Genomic DNA, 18,651 nt, shown 5'->3' with positions numbered 1-18,651 from the left:
TCAATTTGAAGTCAATCGGTCAATTTCTCGTTGAGGTAAGCGTTTAAGTTTCGACTACAGCGATTTATACCTGTGAGCGGTCACTCTTTAGAACACTGCCCTTCAAAAACTATGCAAGTTACGACCTTGCACAGGATATTTTTGAATATATAAACTATCGAATAAGCAAAAATCAAAACAAAATTTGAATTCGATTAAAAACTCACGTAGTAAAATTCGATTTTTCCGGCCGATTAATGAATGAATACCTGTGCGAAAGGGCTATAAACTTCTTGAGTGACATTAGTTATTCATGCTTCAGTGCTACTTCATGACTGTATATTATATAATGAATCAAAGCTTACTGGATACACCAAATAATATAGAACTAAAATAGCAACATATACTGAATTAAATTTTCAAACAAATATTATAAAAATCAAGTTTATTATTTATTTAAGCAAACAAAATTCTTAAAGAAGCAAACATAATAGTTAATCTAAAATGTAATACAATTTTTCAACAGCGCGTGTCGAACGTTCTAATTGAATCCGTAAATATTAAACCAGACGGTCTATTAATTAGTAAAACAATATTAGATAATTTAGAAGGTGTTATAAACGTAGTCACTTTAGAAAATCTAGATTTTCATTTTATTTCTTAATATTTATATAATTTTATACATACATACTAGTGGTTCTAACAATGGGTATCATAACATACTGACTCTCCTGCGAAATATGTTGAAAATTAAATATTTGAACCACATGAAATTACATGTTATATTACATTAATATTATAATTGGCTCGACCAATTTCAATGAAATTTGCTTATATGAAAATAAAATGGCCGAAATCGGTCCATAAGTTTTCTAGGTTCCATATATCGAACATGAGGACATAATTGCTTACAATAATTTTTTTTACCGAAAATAGATATTTTGAAGAAATTTAGAGGGTATATTTTTCTTCTAATAATATATCTCCGTGCGAAAAATGAGTGAAATCGGGTCATAACTTCACCTAGCACCTAAATACCTAATATTAGGGTTTTCAAACATAAACAAATTTCGAGAGTATAAAATGTTCGGTTACACCCGAACTTAGGCCCTTCATTACTTGTTAATATTAGGTTTATGCCGAACTTAGCCCTTCCTTATTTGTTTAATTATTTTCTTATATATGTAAATATTTAATTGTTTATTCATTGACAAATAATTCTCACTGTGCATAATTTACGCATTCAAGAAAAATATGTTTAGCATACCTTTAGGCGTAAATTAATTCATATAATACTTACGACTTAAATATTGACAGCGTAGTGGTGACAACCCAAGAAACAAGGAAAAGGCGTCACGCTCTACAAGCTTTAACGTTTAACAGACACTTTTATACATTATTTTGGGGAAGTATTATATTCACCGGGAAGTATTTAAGCACTGAAGAGAACTCTTTGGCTTCATTGTTGCAAATATTAAGACATGAAAATGTCAGTGCATAGCATAAAAACCACGACAATAAAAAATTCAGAAACCATAGAGCCAAGTTATTATTTTGTAATTTTTGACGATTACTTACAACCCAAAAAACAACAAAATTTTAATAAACATGAAAAGGAGCTATTGAGATTTAATGGAAAGCATACCAAGGAAATGACGCTGAACCGTAGTATAGGTGAAAAGTGGCGACTAATGTTCAAGAAATTTACCCAGCAACGAGCAGTGAAAGTGAAACCGTTGAATAATCTAAATGAAACAAATGTGCCTAAACCGAAGTGCAGCTTTCAAATCTATTGTGAAATAGCAAGTCTACACGGTTTCATTTATTTAGTGAGTACTTCAAGGTGGCAACGCTTGTTTTGGTATTTTATTTTGTGCCTTATGCTGTATTTATCCATTACTACGTTGTGGAATTCGTTGAGTTTAAATGCCGATAATCCCACGATTTTATATGTGGGGTCAAAAACAGGCATAATGTGGGGTCGCTCATTTCCAACGATTACGCTTTGCAATATGAATCGCATCTCGAAAAAGAAACTCAACGATTTGCTAATAAAGGAGTGAGTGTTTATATAAGCCAAGTTTTATTTTCTAAAAAAATAAAAATAACTAAACCATATAATATCTTTTATTTTTTTGTTTTAATTCAATCGTCTTTACAGTTTCAGTGCCGAAAGCGCCAACCGAATTCGTCCCTTTATTCCATACCTTCTATACGGCTCACTACCGGTAAATGCAACGTCTGCCTCCTACCGTTATTTGCATACGATTCTAAGTAGTAAAAATTATACGCACAAAGAGTTTTTACAAACAATCTCACCCGACTGTGAGAGTCAATTGTTACGTTGTAAAATACATGGTCAGATACAACCCTGCAACGCACTCTTTCGCCGCGTGGAAACACAGAATGGCTTTTGTTGTGCCTTTAACTTTGATGACGTCATTAATGGAAATCAAACAGCGGAAGAATTAAATATACACAACAATCGTTTTGGCTATAAGTGGGGTCTGACCGTGCTGCTCGATCCACAGGTGGAGGATTACTATGCGTCTCGAAATAAATTTGCCGGATATCAAATATACTCACGTTCTGCATCCGATTTCATCAGCATTAATCAGCCAAATGAAATCGTATTTCCAAGGAGAGAGATTTATGTTCATATTACACCTTTGATCACTGAAGTTGCGACCGCTGTGAAGTGGCATGATCTACACTTGCGACGTTGCTATTTGCCGAAGGAACGTAAATTGCTCGCTTTTGACGATTATTCACAACAAAATTGTTTTGCGGAATGCCGCAGTCGAAGAATGGTGAAGATCTGCGGTTGTGTGCCTCCATTATGGCCTCGTGCCCACAATTGGACCGTTTGCACCTTGATGCAGGCGAGCTGTGTGATGTCTCAAATTGGTAAGAGTGAGACTTTTTGATACTGACAAAAAATATAGTTGAATTAGTAGAACAGCTGCCTTCTCATTACCCAAAGATTTTGTATTGAAAGTAATAATAGTCCTCAAAAATGATAGATGTGGTTTTCACGATATTTTGCACCCACATTTCTAAAAAAAATGTTTCCTTCGATCGTAACTATCCTATATTGCCACTGTTTTGAACTCGACAGTTCTCTCGTTTTCGCTCTGTCTATAAAGTCCGTCGTTAACACATGGAAGAACCCATTAACTATCCAACAACTATAAAAAACCATCTCTTAATACCTTACTATCTAAATTGGTTAACGGCGATTCTTGTACTAGAATAACTTCCCGAGTACATATTGAAGATTGTGACTGGGTTTGCTAGTTCGTTGAGCTTATCTCTGAAAGGAAGCTTCAACTGGTTACTTTCCAGATATTATTTCATTCATTCATTTCATTCTAAGTTTTTCACTAGTTTATCCCTAGGAGCTTCCAATTATGTAATCCAAATAAAGTAATCTTCAATTTTTTTAAGTTTTCCTGAAGCCTTTTTTTGGAAGTAAATTCCAAAATTGGAAATTTTGAGGTTACTTTCTCTTAAAGATTAAGACTCTTACTTCAGATCGATTTTCAAGTTTTTCGGTATTATACGAGTACAAGTTCTGTGTGCATTATCGACCAGTTCCTCTTAAAGGTACTCTATATTTGAGAGTGAAGCGTATATAGGGTGATCTTATCTACTCGGTTTTTAGAATCACATTAAATTTAATTCTTATAAATTATGTCTCTCCTTTAGATTCTGTTATGAGAACAATTCACCCTAGCGGTAAGGATTATAAACTGAATCAGAAGGCTGAAAGATACATTTGTAAGTGTTACCCGAAATGTGAGTCTTTGATATATAAAACTGACTACGGTAATACAATCTTGGACAGAAACTATTCGATAAGTGATCTAGAATTCTAGTAAGTATTAGTTATAATTATTACATTTTTTATTTTGTATGATAACTCTAATTAGTAGTTTTTTTTCGAGCTTTAATTTTAATATCCTGAGGTTTATAGTATGTCCATGATAAAGGCCTTGATGATCAGGGCATGGGGTTGTTGGGGTTTCGCCTTAGTAAGCAGAATACATGGGCTGAAAATCATTTGGTCTACACATATGTACGTCCTAACTTGGACCTTTTCCAAATATTTAAGGCTAGTACTAAATATGATATTGAAGTGAAACTTTCTGCAAATACTGCCTCCAATATGTGGCACCTTTATTTTGAAATGAACAAAATGGAACCAAAATTTTGCAACTCTACCAAATACCTAATATGACGTAAAAGCTGATATTTTACCGACACTAATGTTCTATTGGCGTCGAACTGGGAAAGATAGGAGTGGCACGCTATCATCGATTCGGCTATAACCGACTAAACGGTTTCTATGCCAATCACATACATACATACATGCTCTGTTTGTACGATATATGTATTTATGAAATTAATAAGTAATTTTTTTCTGATAATAATTTGATCTGGTGCCAAAATACATAAAATCGATTCAGTATTACTAATAACATCCGTATATCTAATAAAATGATTTCAGAACTTCAATATTGGTCAATATGTTAGGCATTTTAGCAAATATATATAGTTTAATGGTGAAAAATGGACAAATCGGTCCACGAATCACCTCACCTTAAAAGAACATTAGCCAGAATATATGGGCCAAATTAGCTCAGTTCTTCCTTTAGCTCCAATATAGTTTAAAAATCGGTCAAGACCGTGGTACAACCACCAAAGTTCGACTGCACTCGAACCTTACCCCTCCTTACTTATATTTCATTTCGTTTTCCTTTTGCCATTTTGACTTCCATATAGCCGCGATATTGAGTTGAAAAATCATTTGGTGGTTCATGCCTTCTACGCCGAAATGTGTAATGACTACATGCGACTAGATGTTCGCTATCATTTACTAAATTATTTTGGTTAGTATACTAATATAGCTCGTTAGTATAAATATATTAATACATATTTAATATTCCATAGGATTGGTCGGCGGCATAACCAGCTTATATATGGGTTTCAGTTTCATCTCTGGCTTCGAAATAGTTTTCTTCCTCATAATACTACCGCTGGGAAATCTGCTAACGAGGATAAGTAAACGACGACTGGCTAGAAAAAGACAAACAGAATTGAAAAAGAGTCAATTACTCATGAGAAAGTAATGAAAGTATCAACAAGTAGAGAGAAAGTTAATTGTAGTAAAAATGTTTTTTTTTCTCTGTCCTGTTTACCAACGAGGTCTATAGCGCTCAAACACAAAACTAAATGTAGTCAAAATTTTGGCTCATTAACTGTCACTCACTGACTCTGAGACACAAGATGTCTAACGAGTTTAACGGTAATTGATATGTGCACTTTATTGTCATACAAGATATGTTCACTTTAAGTGTCTATAATTAAATTTCGAGGCATTAATTAAGTAGTCTTTAAGAAATAATATATACTGGCTACGCCACACATATTATTATCCCGGTGGCTCAGTCATTAACGCAACGCCGCGCATTGTAGTCGTACAAAATACTACAGTTATATTCTCCACAATCCCCCGACAGCTTTTAAGCGCTCACCATTTAAAGTGCCGCATAATCGGGTTTTTGATATACATCATCAGCAGCAACAACTAACTGTGAAACGTAAAACCTTACTTGTTTCACCAGTCAACACAGGCAAAAATAATTCCAAGCTGCCGCAACCACGCAAAGTTTCACGCCTCCGCCAATTGGCCAGTTTTTCGCCAGTGCGTCATTGGTTTACCGAAAATCTGCGCAATTACTGTAATAGCACCTCGCTGCATGGCTTCAACTATATCACATTGAAAGGCTCCACGGCGAATGAGCGACATTTTTGGATTGCCGTCGTTATCATGTCGATTATAACCTCAATTGTTTTGGTGAATGTTTCTGAAATACTAAAGTTGACGAGAAAAATAATTATATTAAAAGTTGTAATAAAAGTATTAAATAATTTTTAAATTCTACAAATAAAGTTTGCTGAGCATAATTTTTTTAGTTGTTAGAATTTTTGTTACTATCATCTAGTTATTGTTACGAACTTTCAAAATGGTATTAAAATGGGGTTAAAAGATTATCTTTATATTTTATGTATATTTCTTTAATTTTTTTTAAATAAATGCAGTGTATTTATGTATGTATGTGATTGGCGTGGAGTCCGTTTAGCCGGTTATAGCCGAATCGATGATAGCCCGCCACTCCTCTCTTTCCCTCGCAGTTCGGCGTCAGTTGGAGGTCCCAAGTGTAAGCAAGTCGCTCTCCACCTGGTCCTTCCATCGGAGTGGAGGTCTCCCTCTTCCTCTGCTTCCACCAGCGGGTACTGCATCGAATACTTTCAGAGCTGGAGCACCTTCATCCATTCGAACAACATGACCTAGCCAGCGTAGCCGCTGTCTTTTTATTCGCTGAACTATGTCAATGTCGTCGTATAACTCGTACAGCTCATCGTTCCATCGTCTGCGGTATTCGCCGTTGCCACTGTTCTGAGGATCATAAATCTTGCGCAAAACCTTTCTTTCGAAAACTCCTAGAGTCGTCTCATCTGACGTTGACATCGTCCAAGCTTCTGCTCCATAAAGCAGGACGGGAATGATAAGCGACTTGTAGAGCTTGATTTTGGTTCGTCGAGAGAGGACTTTACTGTTCAATTGCCTACTCAGTCCAAAGTAGCACCTGTTGGCAAGAGTGATTCTGCGTTGGATTTCGAGGCCGACATTATTCCTGTTGTTGATGTTGGTTTCCTGGTATACGAAATTATTCACGACTTCGAAGTTAGGACTGTCAACAGTAACGTGGAAGCCAAGACGCAAATGCGCTAACTGTTTGTTTGTGACCTGAGATATTTCGTCTTGTCCTCATTCACTACCAGACCCATACGCTTCTCTTCCTTATCCAGAGTGGAAAAAGTAAACTAAAGCCGCGGTTGTTACTTCCATCGGTATACGCCAACTGCTCTACACTCTTATAGAAGCCTCTACCTTCTTTATTTAGCATTTCAGCTCGTATTATTTTTGATTGAAGAAACCGCATGACAGTGAGTAAGGTTTCAGACAGCTCACTTGATATCGAATGTCTCGAAGAGGTGCTTCCCGTTCGTGACGAAGCCGGGTGATGCCAAATTCAGACATAGCGGCATAGAGGAAGTTCATTTTCATCCTGTCGAAAGCAGCTTTAAAATGCACAAAGAGGTGGTGTGTGTGTGGATTCACTTTTCACGAGGTAAGAAATTAGCCACAGGCATTGAGGTCTTCTTGTGCGATATAGGTCACCTCGAAAAGTTATAGTCCGATTTCAGCGGTTTTTAAACGGGCGATTTCACACTAGAAATGCAGCATCCCTAACAACAAGATTTCAAGTAAATATTATGTACCAAATATGATTGAAATTGGTCGAATAGTTTCTGAGATATGTTTTTAAAAACAAAAGCAAATAACTTATATGTAATATGTAAATATATGTATGTATTTAAGGATTTAATGAAAACATGTTAAACATACTTTTAGGCACAAATTAATGGACTTATAGTACATAAGCCTTAATTATTGACAATGTAGTGGTGACAATCCAAGAAACAACGAAAAGGCGGCGCGATCTGCAACCTTTAACATTCATCATCACATTCACCTCTCCGGGAAGTATTTAAGCACTGCAGTGAACTCTTCGGCTTCACTGTTGTAAATATTAAGAAATGAAAATGTCAGTTCAAAAGTTAAAATCCACGTCAATAAAAAATGCAGAAACCATGGAGCCGAGTTATTATTTTGTTATTTTTGACGATTATTTACAACCTAAAAAACAAGAAATTTTCAATAAACACGGAAAGGAACTATTGCCATTTAATGGAAAGCACACCAAAGAAGGAGTGACTCTGCAACGAAGTATACGTGAAAAGTGGCGTCTAATTGTTAAAAAATGTAGAAAACAACGATTAGTGAAAGTGAAACCGTTGAATAATTTACCGTTAGACTCAAAAAGAGCAAATCTGCATAAGCCGAAGAGTAGCTTCGAAATATATTGCGAAATGGCTAGTGTACACGGTTTAATTTATTTAGTAGGTACTTCAAGGTGGCAACGCTTGTTTTGGTATTTTATTTTGTGCCTTATGCTGTCTTTATCCATTTTTACATTGTGGAATTCATTGAGTTTAACCGCCGATAATCCAACGATTTTATATTTGGAGACAAAAACTGGCATGACGTGGGGTCGTTCATTTCCAACAATTACGCTTTGCAATATGAATCGTATCTCGAAAACGAAACTCAACGATTTGTTAATAAAGGAGTGAGTGTTTATATAAGCCAAGTTTTATTTTCTAAAAAAATAAAAATAACTAAACCATATAATATCTTTTATTTTTTTGTTTTAATTCAATCGTCTTTACAGTTTCAGTGCCGAAAGCGCCAACCTAATTCGGCCCTTCATTCCATACCTTCTATACGGCTCACTACCGGTAAATGCAACGTCTGCCTCCTACCGTTATTTGCATACGATTCTAAGTAGTAGAAATTATACGCACAAAGAGTTTTTACAAAAAATCTCACCCGACTGTGAGAGTCAATTGTTACGTTGTAAAATTCATGGTCAAATACAACCCTGTAACGCGCTTTTTCGCCGCGTGGAAACACAGAATGGCTTTTGTTGTGCCTTTAACTTTGATGACGTCATTAATGGAAATCAAACAGCGGAAGAATTAAATATACACAACAATCGTTTTGGCTATAAGTGGGGTCTGACCGTGCTGCTTGATCCACAGGTGGAGGATTACTATGCGTCTCGAAATAAATTTGCCGGCTATCAGATATACGCACGTTCTGCAACCGATTTCATCAGTATTAATCAACCAAATGAAATGGTATTTGCAGGCAGTGAGATTCATGTTCATATAACACCAGGGCTCACTCAAGCCGCGGCCGCTGTGAAGTGGCATGATCTACACCTGCGTCGTTGCTATTTGCCGAAGGAACGTAAATTGCTTATATTTGATGTTTATTCACAGCAAAATTGTTTTGCGGAATGCCGCAGTCGAAGAATGGTGAAGATCTGCGGTTGTGTGCCTCCATTATGGCCTCGTGCCCACAATTGGACCGTTTGCACTTTGTTGCAGGCGAGCTGTGTGATGTCTCAAATTGGTGAGAGAAGGATTTTTTGTACTGAACAAATTCAATACATTTAGATTAAATATTTATTGACTATATGAACCAACAGACCTAATTATGAAACCTATCTTACAGAACAGTCTTATTACCAAAAAGGTGGTACTGAAAACAAAAAATCCTATAAATCCTCTAGGGATATTTTGAACCCAAATTTCTTAAAAATGTTTTCTACAATCCAATAACACTCGATTTATTCGTTGTTCGTGATACAATCAAAGATGTTCTTAGATGTTTCATGGGATCCAACCTCGATTACCTTTGTTTCTAAATAGTGCGATTTAATTTATCTATCCGAACTTTCCATGTAGTGATACTGTTTTGAACACGGCAGGCCTCTAGTTTCTGCACTGCGTCTAAGACTCGTAAACTAACTTTAAAACGATCTTTCAATCCCTAATTATTTCCAAATTGGTTGGCGGCGAGTTTTGAACCAGAATAACTTCTCAAGTAGATATTTTTAGACGATTGAGATTAAGAGTTTGTTGGATCCTTGAAATGAAGCTTCAGCTAGTTTCATACATATAGGAAGTTCCTTAATTCTTTCAAAATATCTTTAAGTTTTGCCTACTTCATCGGATAGCTTTCATTATGGTTATTTATTTCGATATCGATTCAAGCATATCACTCCAAATAAATATCACAATTTATATTGTTGCAACGATAGATGTTTCTTTCAGATTCTCATAACACGACTTATCATCCAGTCTCAGAAAATTTAAAGAATATTTTATCTTAATGATTGAAATTCCTTTATCTGATGTCTTTTCGAGCTAACTTTTCACTTTTTAGTATTGTAAGACAAAAGTTCTGGGTACATTATCGACTATTTCCTCTTAAAAGTAACCTTTCTTTGATACTGTATACGAATATAATGTGTTTTTAGGGTAGTCAATTGGCACATGATTCTCAGTATCACATTAATCGCAAAGTCAAATTTTAAGTTCAATAAATAAATGTTTTATTAAATCGATCTTATAAAATACGCAAATACACATCAGTTAATAATAAATCTCTTCTTTAGACACAGTTATGAGAACAATTCATCATAGCGGTAAGGATTTTAAACTGAATCCAAAGGCTGAAAGATATATTTGTAAATGTTACCCAAAATGTGAGTTTTTGATGTATAAAACGGACTTCGATGCCGCAACCTTGGACAGAAACTATTCGATAAATGCTCCAGATTTCTAGTAAGTAGTAGTCATATATTTTATTTTGTATGATAACTATAATGTGTAAATAAACGTTCTAACTTTGACTTCAAAGTAAAACTTTGCGCAAACAGTGCTTCCAAGTTGTGATACTTTTCTTTTAAAAATAATCGAAATGAAATCAAATTCTTTCAAGCCCTCAGATACTGAATATAAGGGCTCCGGAACTAATGGTCGATTTGTAAGATATATCATTTAAGCAACTAAGTTAAAACTTTTTTCTGATAATAATGTGGCCTGGTCCCAAAAATAGATGAAATTTGTTAAGTTTTTCCAATAACCCACATAAACCTAATGTAATATAATGATTTCAGAACTTCCGCTTACTTATATCGTATGTATTTCTCAATATATGAGATATATGGCGAAAGAAAATGAACATATAATATGGTATATACAGCTTCTACCAATAGGGATGACGTGATTTTGACACATGACAGCCATCGTTGTTCATGATTTGCGTCAAATTTTGTTGTGTGTTCAGTAAAGTTTGTCATTTCATCATTTCATCATGTCATCTTTTACTTTGGTACAACACTTAACGTCCAAGCTTGCCCACGCTTATAACGCAAAGTCGTGATCTCCGATGGCTTCTAAAAGAGCTCATCACGCAAAACACGGTCTTTCTGATTATAATCTCCAGAAAGTGTACCACCTCGCCGTCAAAGACAAGTCCATAGTGAATTAAATTTTGTTGCTGTTCAGGCCAGTCCGAAATAATCGATCTCTCTGATGACAACATGGCGATTTGTCTCTTTATCAACAGTGTTGTATTTGTCTCTGCAACCGTTTAAATTGTGTTGCTACAAGAACTGAAGCCGAGAAATTATTTGTAACGCCGTAGCTTTGCCGATTGGGCGCTGTAAATATTGGAAGCTAACTACGAATTTCATGAAAAAATCATCGTTTTAGATGAGGCCGATTTCTGGCTTAACGGCTTCGTCTACAAACAAAATTGTCGCTATTGGAGGTGAATCAAATGCTCGTGGAGTTCAGGAAACGGTATTGCATCCTCAAAAATTTACCGTCTAGTGCGGATTGTAGTCTGGCGGCACCATCAGGCTTTATTTCGAAAATGCCGTGACCATTAATAGCGAGCGTTACAACACGATGTTGATAGACATTTTCCCCCGAAATTGATCTCGATGCCTCATCGATCCATATTTCCAACAACACGGGGCGCCACCTAATGTTTCACGTCTAAACATGGATACATTGCGAGAAAAGTTGGTCAACTAATTAATTTAGAGAAATGGCCCAGTCAATGCTCGAGGAGCTCGAAGACAACATTCAGCGCACTACAGCCGAAATCCTGCACCGGGTTATCGAAAATTGTCTTAAACGATTGGAAATATGCAAACGGAGCCGTGGATGGATTTTAGCTCTTCCTTTAGCTCTTTTAATATGGTGTCATAATCGGTCTAGACATTAGTGAAGTCCCCATAAACATAATATAAAATTTAGCTAATATTTGCTATTATCACCAGGCTTTGAACCGTAGTCTAGCAAATTTATATAATCTTCTCGTTTTACTTGTATTTAGCCGCGGCATTAAGTTGAAAAATCATTTGGTGGTACATGCGTTCTACGCCGATATGTGTAATGACTATATGCGACTAGATGTTCACTATCAGTTACTAAATTATTTTGGTTAGTATACTAAATAGTACGTTAGTATAAAAATATAGTATAGCCATATATATGTATTAAATATTTAATATTTCACAGGGTTATTCGGCGGCATAACCGGTTTATATATGGGTTACAGTTTCATTTCTGGCTTTGAAATAGTATTCTTCCTCATCGTACTACCGCTGGGTAATCTGCTAACGAGGATAAGTAAGCGACGACAAGCTACAACAAAACAAACGGAATTGAAAAAGAGTCAATTACCCATGAGAAAGTAATAAAAGAGTCAACAAGTGAAAGGAAGTAAAGCTTGCCTGTTTACCAACGGGGTCAATAGCGCCCATACATAAAAATAAATGTTGTCAAACATTTGGCTCATTAACTGTCACTCACTAACTCTCAGTCACAAGTTGTCTACCGTGTTTAACGGTAATTAATATGTGCACTTTATTGTCATACAAGATATGTTCACTTTAAGTGTCTATAATTAAATTAATGCCGCAAATAAGTAGACTTTAAGAAATAATATAGAGTTATAGTGGCTACGACACACATATTATTAGACCGGGTGCTCAGTTATAAACGCCAATCCGCGCGGAACAGTCACGCAAAATACTCCTCCACAATCCACCGACAATGTCCTCTTCGACAGCTTTTAAGCGCTCACCATTTAAAGTGTCGCATAATCGGGTTTTTGATATACATCATCAGCAGCAACAACTAACTGTGAAACATAAAACCTTACTTGTTTCACCAGTCAACACAGGCAAAAATAATTCTAAGCTGCCGCAACCACGCAAAGTTTCACGCCTCCGCCAATTGGCCAGTTTTTCGCCAGTACGTCATTGGTTTACCGAAAATCTGCGCAATTACTGTAATAGCACCTCGCTGCATGGCTTCAACTATATCACTTTGAAAGGCTCCACGGCGAATGAGCGACATTTTTGGATTGCCGTCGTTATCATATCGATTATAACCTCAATTGTTTTGGTGATTGTTTCGTGGTTTTGGAATCGTGAAACACCTACCGTAACCGTGATTGAGAGTGCACATTTTCCCACATGGAATATACCGTTTCCCGCGGTGACCATTTGCAATTTCAATAAGATATCGAAAACGAAGGCGCTGAAGTTGGCGAGGACGCTGTAAGTCGAAATTAATAAAAATTTAAGAAGTTGTAATAAAAGTATGAAATAATTATTAAAGTTAACTAATCAAGGTTGTTGAGTATTAAGAGGCCCAATCGGGTAATTTTTATACACACAAATTTTAAGTTGCTGGAATTTTCGAAGACTACAAAAATAAGATGTGTTTTATACAGTGTGAGATATCTTAGCAGACTTAATTGAGCATATAGTCTTGAATATGGTGTACCTTGGTGGAGAAAATGAGTGAAATTGGTTCAGAAATTACCTCATCCCTCATATATGATGAGTTTTGTTATTCTAATTTATGCCGAATATATGGGTCAGAAATATGTTATTAAAAAATATGTTCATTGATTCAGATGCTCAAGAATCAGAGTTATGAATATAATATATACATTTTTCAAGGGCAAAGTTCGTGGTCAAAGTTGGATGTTCGAAAAAATAAATATTTTATATTTCGAAAGCGATCTTTCAGGAAAAAACACTTAAATGCGGAAGTATACGTATGTATTTGAATTAGAAAGAATATGCATATAAATAAACAAGTAAGGAAGGGCTAAGTTCGGGTGTAACCGAACATTTTATACTCTCGCAATTTATTTATTTAATTTTATTAATAAAACACGCAATTCGACCCACATATTCATCATATATATTGTATAAAATCCATTGAAAGTTGAAAACCCTAATATTAGGTTAGAAGCACCGATGTCCTCTTGCTCTATATATGGGGCCTTGAAAACCTATGGTCCGATTTCGGCGATTTTTAGAATGTGGTTGCCACACTATAAACATAGTATTTGTGCAAAGGTCTGCACCGATATCTTGACTAGTGCTTACTTTATATATTGCAAAGTAAACGATTCAGATCGTCTTCAAAGTTCTGGTATATAGGAAGTAGACGTGGTTGTGAAGCGATTTGGCCTATTTTCACAACATATCATTGGGATGTAAGGAAACTATTACAAACCAAGTTTTATTGAAATCGGTCGAGTAGTTCCTGAGATATGGTTTTTGACCCAAAAGTGGGCGACGCCACGCCTGAGTGCAGCTTCCATCTGCCATTTCATATGTGAAATTTAGTGTTTCTGGCGTTTTTCGTTAGTGAGTTAACCCACTTTTAGTAATTTTCAACCTAACCTTTGTATGGGAGGTGGGCGTGGTTATTATCCGGTTTCAACTATTTTCATGGTGTATGATGGGGTACGTAAGGGAACCGACTTCAGTGAGTTTGGTTTATATAGCTTAATTGGTTTGCGAAATATATACAAATAACCGATTTGGGGGCGGGACCACGCCCACTTCCTCCAAAAAATTACATCCAAATATGTTCCTTCATAGTGCGATCCTTTGTAGCAAATTTTATTTACATAGCTTTATTTATGGCTTAGTTATGACACTTTATGTGTTTTCGGTTTTCGCCATTTTGTGGACGTGTCAGTAGTCCGATTACGCCCGAACTTAACCTTCTTATGGTGCCAAGAAATACGTCTTCCAAGTTTCATTAAGATATCTCAATTTTTACTCAAGTTACAGCTTGCACGGACGGGCGGACATACAGACATTCGGATTTGAACTTTTCTCGTCACCCTGATCATTTTGATATACATAACCCTATATCTAACTCGTTTAGTTTTTGGACTTACAACCAACCGTTATGTGGACAAAACTATAATACTCTCGTAGCAACTTTGTTGCGAGAGTATAAAAAAGAAATAAACCAAATTTCAATATTGAGACAGTATTTTTTATAATATACCAGATTTTAGATGTATAGCCTTTTCGCACAGGATTTTACTGATCTATTAACCTGTCTTTGCTCGATTAACGCGCTTATTTGGATCGATTTACTATATAAAATAATAGGCGAATTTTACTACATTAACTTTTAATAGAATACAAAGCGAGTTGAAACTGGAATGCAGGTCTGTCTATGCTGTAAATTTGGTTATGGTTATTCAATCAGCTGATGAAACTTATGAACTTCTTATGAACAGCAAAGCCAAAAATGTATAATTGCTGATATTTAATCGAGTAGCCAGCTGTGCGAAAGGCAAAAAAATGGTTTCTTAATTATAATCTTAATGTATTAAATTAACAGCAAATATGACAACTAAATATTGCTTAGATTAAATAAATATTCTCATTCCAACTATATATTCATCAACATTTTAGTAAACGCCCACCAAATGTGTCCGTAGAGAAACTCTTGAGTCTATTTCGCATAACAATGTTTTTCAATTTCGCCTTAAATCACACCGAAGAAGATTTTAAAACCTTCGGTAACATACTCACCGATAACAACTTTACTATGGCTCAATTAACGCAAGAACTTACTCCGGACTGCATGGACATGATCTCGAAATGTGTGTGGAAGGGTTCTGGCTCGCGTTGTGACAGTCTCTTTCAGCGTGTGCAAGCGGTGGAAGAAGTCTGCTGTTCGTTCAACTATTATGGACGTCTGACTAATAATTTTCCAAAGTGAGTATTATTATTTCATTTTATTATATGCCATAAAAAATAATTTTTCTCAACAGAAAAATCGCATATCAAATTCCGAAGCAACCATATCGCGTTACTGGCTGTGGTCACTCCACAGGCATCTCCGTTGTACTCAATCCCATAACGGATGACTACTTCGGCACTTATCTGAGCAGTTACGGTTTTCGTCTGTTAATTCATGATGCGTATAATTTTCCCGATGAAAATGCCGAAACGAAGGTAGTCACTTCGGGTCGTGAAAGTTTCGTACGCATAAATCCCGAATCGACATATGCGACAAATGTTGTGAGAAATATGGATATAGAGCTGCGTAACTGTTTATTTTACAATGAGAGAAGTTTGCCATCAATGCAACGCTACTCATTCGTCAATTGTATGGCTGAGTGTCGTACAAGATATCTGCATGACCTTTGTGGTTGCATACCGATGAGCTTGCCGAATAATGGCAGTTTTCGTACTTGTGGCCTGAGTGAAATATATTGTGTTTTGAATACACGAGGTATGTAATTTGTGTTAATAAGCTTATTGATATATTTTTATCTTACAAAAAATCTCTATTCTTTAAAGAAATTTTCTCACTGGGTTTACCAACAAAAAATAAAACGCTGTCGATTGTACAAAATACGGATAAGTTTCCTTGTGACTGTTTACCCAACTGTGAATTTAACAGTTATCCGTCGGAAATAACTATGGGACTTTTGGATATGAAATTAGTTTCTACGAGTAACAATATAAAGTAAGTAAAACGTGTTACTTTTTGTAAATTTCTTCAAGGTAGATTTTAAAAAACAGTTTCGGAAAAGTTAAAAACTAACTGAAAATAGTATTAATTAGTTCGAAAAGCTTTTATATATGTCATAAAAAACGTAAAAGTTCATTAAGAATTCTAGATGGCTATACAATTTCAAGTTATATTGGTGAACATAGGCTATATATTTAAAAAAATTAAAGAAAAAGTAGGAACATAGCTTAAAGGTTATGTCCTTAGATCCTAGCAAAGAAATCCAAACAACTTTTAACTCTTTTGTTCTAGTCCTGTGAATGATGGCGCATGCCACAACCACTTATAGTAGACAAATAGCTTGAGTTGCCTCGACTGAGCCTCGCGCTACAGCGTCTGAGTAATTCCACAAACCTGCTAGTCTCTATGAAAATTCAAACAAATCCACAAATTCATATTCCTTGTTTCATTGACCGATATACATACATATAGTATATGGATTTATAGGATCTTATGTTACGACTTCGGTTTTTTTCCGAAGCAGAAGTCGAAGCAAAATCAAATTAAATTAAACTGCCGGCAGTTTTATATACACTGATTATGTATCAATTGCAATCTTCAACCATTGCGATTTCGCCCGTTTACCAAAATTCTTTTGAAATTTTCAAAATTTCGCCGATTTGCATGAAATGTTTTGTGTATGTTCTGGAGGATTCGAGAACGGTTTGTAGGCGACATTCAGTCCAATTTTAATTAATTTTAAATTTATAAAATTTTTTTATATTTTATATTTTCAATTATTAGATGGTCCCATTGCACAGTGGTTCGGCTTGTATGAAGGTGCGGTCATAAATACTTCCCGTTGAGATATCGCTCTTTCACCAAAAATCTAGAAAATTATTTTAAATATATAGTAAACAAATTGGCCCCATCGGACTACTAGGTCCTATAGCTCCCATAGAACTGTAATTGCCATTATATGAGAATCATGCGCAAAAATACTTCTCATGGTCATGTTCGGAGCGTCAAAACTTTCAGTAAGGCTTTGTAAAAACATTTAAGAAAGCGATAAACAAGCTGAACATGATTTGTCGTTATAGTTTCCCCCATCCAACCCCCACATTCAACCTGTAAGAATAATATTATATAAACAAATCATGTAGGAAAAAAACAAATAATCAACCAATTTAATACAGTTAATTTTTTCACTGCCATTCTACAGCCATTATAATTAGAACAAAAACTTATAATGCATCCTCTAGTAAACCGTACATAGATTGAAATAAAGATGGTTTATCCTTCTTTCCAAGCTTTTTTAGTCCAATTATAATGAGTTTGAACTTAAAAATAGTTAATTCAAAGGCCATTATTATTTTGACGATTACTCCTACATCTGCAAATTTCCGCACCTAAGTTTAACACTTTTATTACCTTAAGACTCTGGTAAAAACAATGTAAAATAAATCTAACGGGGGATCGTGGGGGAACACAGTTAAAATCTTTATGTGAACACATTGAAGACGCAGAAAAAAGATACAAAAAAGTAGGTGATATAAAACACTTATTTCACAAAAACACAAATCACGTAAGACTTAATTAATTTCACAAGTTAAAATATATACCTTTAACTTAAAATCCATTAAAAAATAATCTTAATTCGTTACCCTGATCAATTACCAGAACAAATTGAAGTTCGTCGTTGCTGCGATATTAAAAAAAAAATTTGATGTGCTTTAAAAAAATACAGTTGTTCATGCGTTTAACTCTATTTTTAGAAAGTACCGTTAGATTTTTGGGAAAACCCGGTTTGAAAATAAGAAGTTTGGACAATTTAGCGGCCATCGGTTTACATTTTGTCAAAAAATCGAGAGATGAATTTTTTGATTTTTGGCCTACGGCGGAACCACTGTGCATTGTTGCTGCATAGAAACCTTCAATTGTCAATTATTTTATTATGTGTGTTTCATTTCATACTTTGTATAATATTATCTTTCGGGCCCGCTAGTAATTATATACAATTTTAAACTTTTTTTACAATATTTTTTCATAGCCGCACGGTTAATACGGACGAACAAATTCTTCTACATGTTTTCTTCAGCGATTTAATGGCCAAGCGTTATCGCAAGGATATATTTCAAGATTGGTTATCGTCATTAGGTAAAGTTTTCCAAAAAAAAATAAAAAAAAAATTATAAAAATGTGGTCTTCTATATATGCATTAATTTTAATGTGGAATAATAGATTTTTGATTGAATTGCATTAATTTTATTGTATTGCATATTTCTTCTTCTATTCTAGCATCGTTTGGCGGTCTGCTGGGTTTAA

At 35.2% G+C, this 18,651-nt stretch overlaps 3 protein-coding genes across 4 annotated transcripts in view; all 3 read left to right on the top strand.

Moving 5' to 3' along the window:
* Positions 1–260: 260 nt before the first annotated feature.
* On the top strand, positions 261–8,260 carry LOC128920383 (pickpocket protein 11-like). 2 transcript variants are annotated; one of them, XM_054227540.1, is made up of 5 exons: positions 261–2,038; positions 2,141–2,886; positions 3,688–3,856; positions 4,765–4,871; positions 4,933–6,378. In XM_054227540.1, the coding sequence occupies exons 1-5, from the start codon at positions 1,461–1,463 to the stop codon at positions 5,109–5,111; spliced, it is 1,779 nt and encodes a 592-aa protein (XP_054083515.1). In that variant the 5' UTR covers positions 261–1,460; the 3' UTR covers positions 5,112–6,378. The 2 variants fall into 2 exon arrangements, with proteins under 2 accessions (XP_054083515.1, XP_054083516.1); XM_054227541.1 differs by lacking the exons at positions 4,765–4,871; positions 4,933–6,378 and adding an exon at positions 7,463–8,260 and having other exon boundaries at positions 262–2,038.
* LOC114804432 (pickpocket protein 11-like) lies at positions 8,194–12,234 on the top strand. Its single transcript, XM_054227431.1, has 5 exons — positions 8,194–8,240; positions 8,343–9,088; positions 10,137–10,305; positions 11,870–11,976; positions 12,055–12,234. Exons 1-5 carry the CDS (start codon positions 8,194–8,196, stop codon positions 12,231–12,233), a joined length of 1,248 nt encoding a protein of 415 aa, XP_054083406.1. The 3' UTR covers position 12,234.
* A 351-nt stretch (positions 12,235–12,585) lies between these two features.
* The window catches only part of LOC105216177 (pickpocket protein 11), a 6,269-nt gene continuing 203 nt past the window's right edge, over positions 12,586–18,651 (top strand). The window contains exons 1-6 of the mRNA XM_011190538.3: positions 12,586–13,100; positions 15,279–15,584; positions 15,641–16,104; positions 16,173–16,341; positions 18,377–18,483; positions 18,625–18,651. The exon at positions 18,625–18,651 is cut by the window's right edge and continues 203 nt beyond it. Coding sequence (XP_011188840.1) covers positions 12,592–13,100; positions 15,279–15,584; positions 15,641–16,104; positions 16,173–16,341; positions 18,377–18,483; positions 18,625–18,651 — 1,582 coding nt within the window. The 5' untranslated portion in view covers positions 12,586–12,591. The remainder of the gene's footprint in view (positions 13,101–15,278; positions 15,585–15,640; positions 16,105–16,172; positions 16,342–18,376; positions 18,484–18,624) is intronic.

Source organism: Zeugodacus cucurbitae, chromosome 3 (genome assembly GCF_028554725.1).
Source record: "Zeugodacus cucurbitae isolate PBARC_wt_2022May chromosome 3, idZeuCucr1.2, whole genome shotgun sequence".
NCBI lineage: Eukaryota > Metazoa > Arthropoda > Insecta > Diptera > Tephritidae > Zeugodacus > Zeugodacus cucurbitae.
The sequence above is the reverse complement of the archived record's forward strand: the minus strand, read 5'-3'. Positions and strand labels throughout refer to the sequence as shown.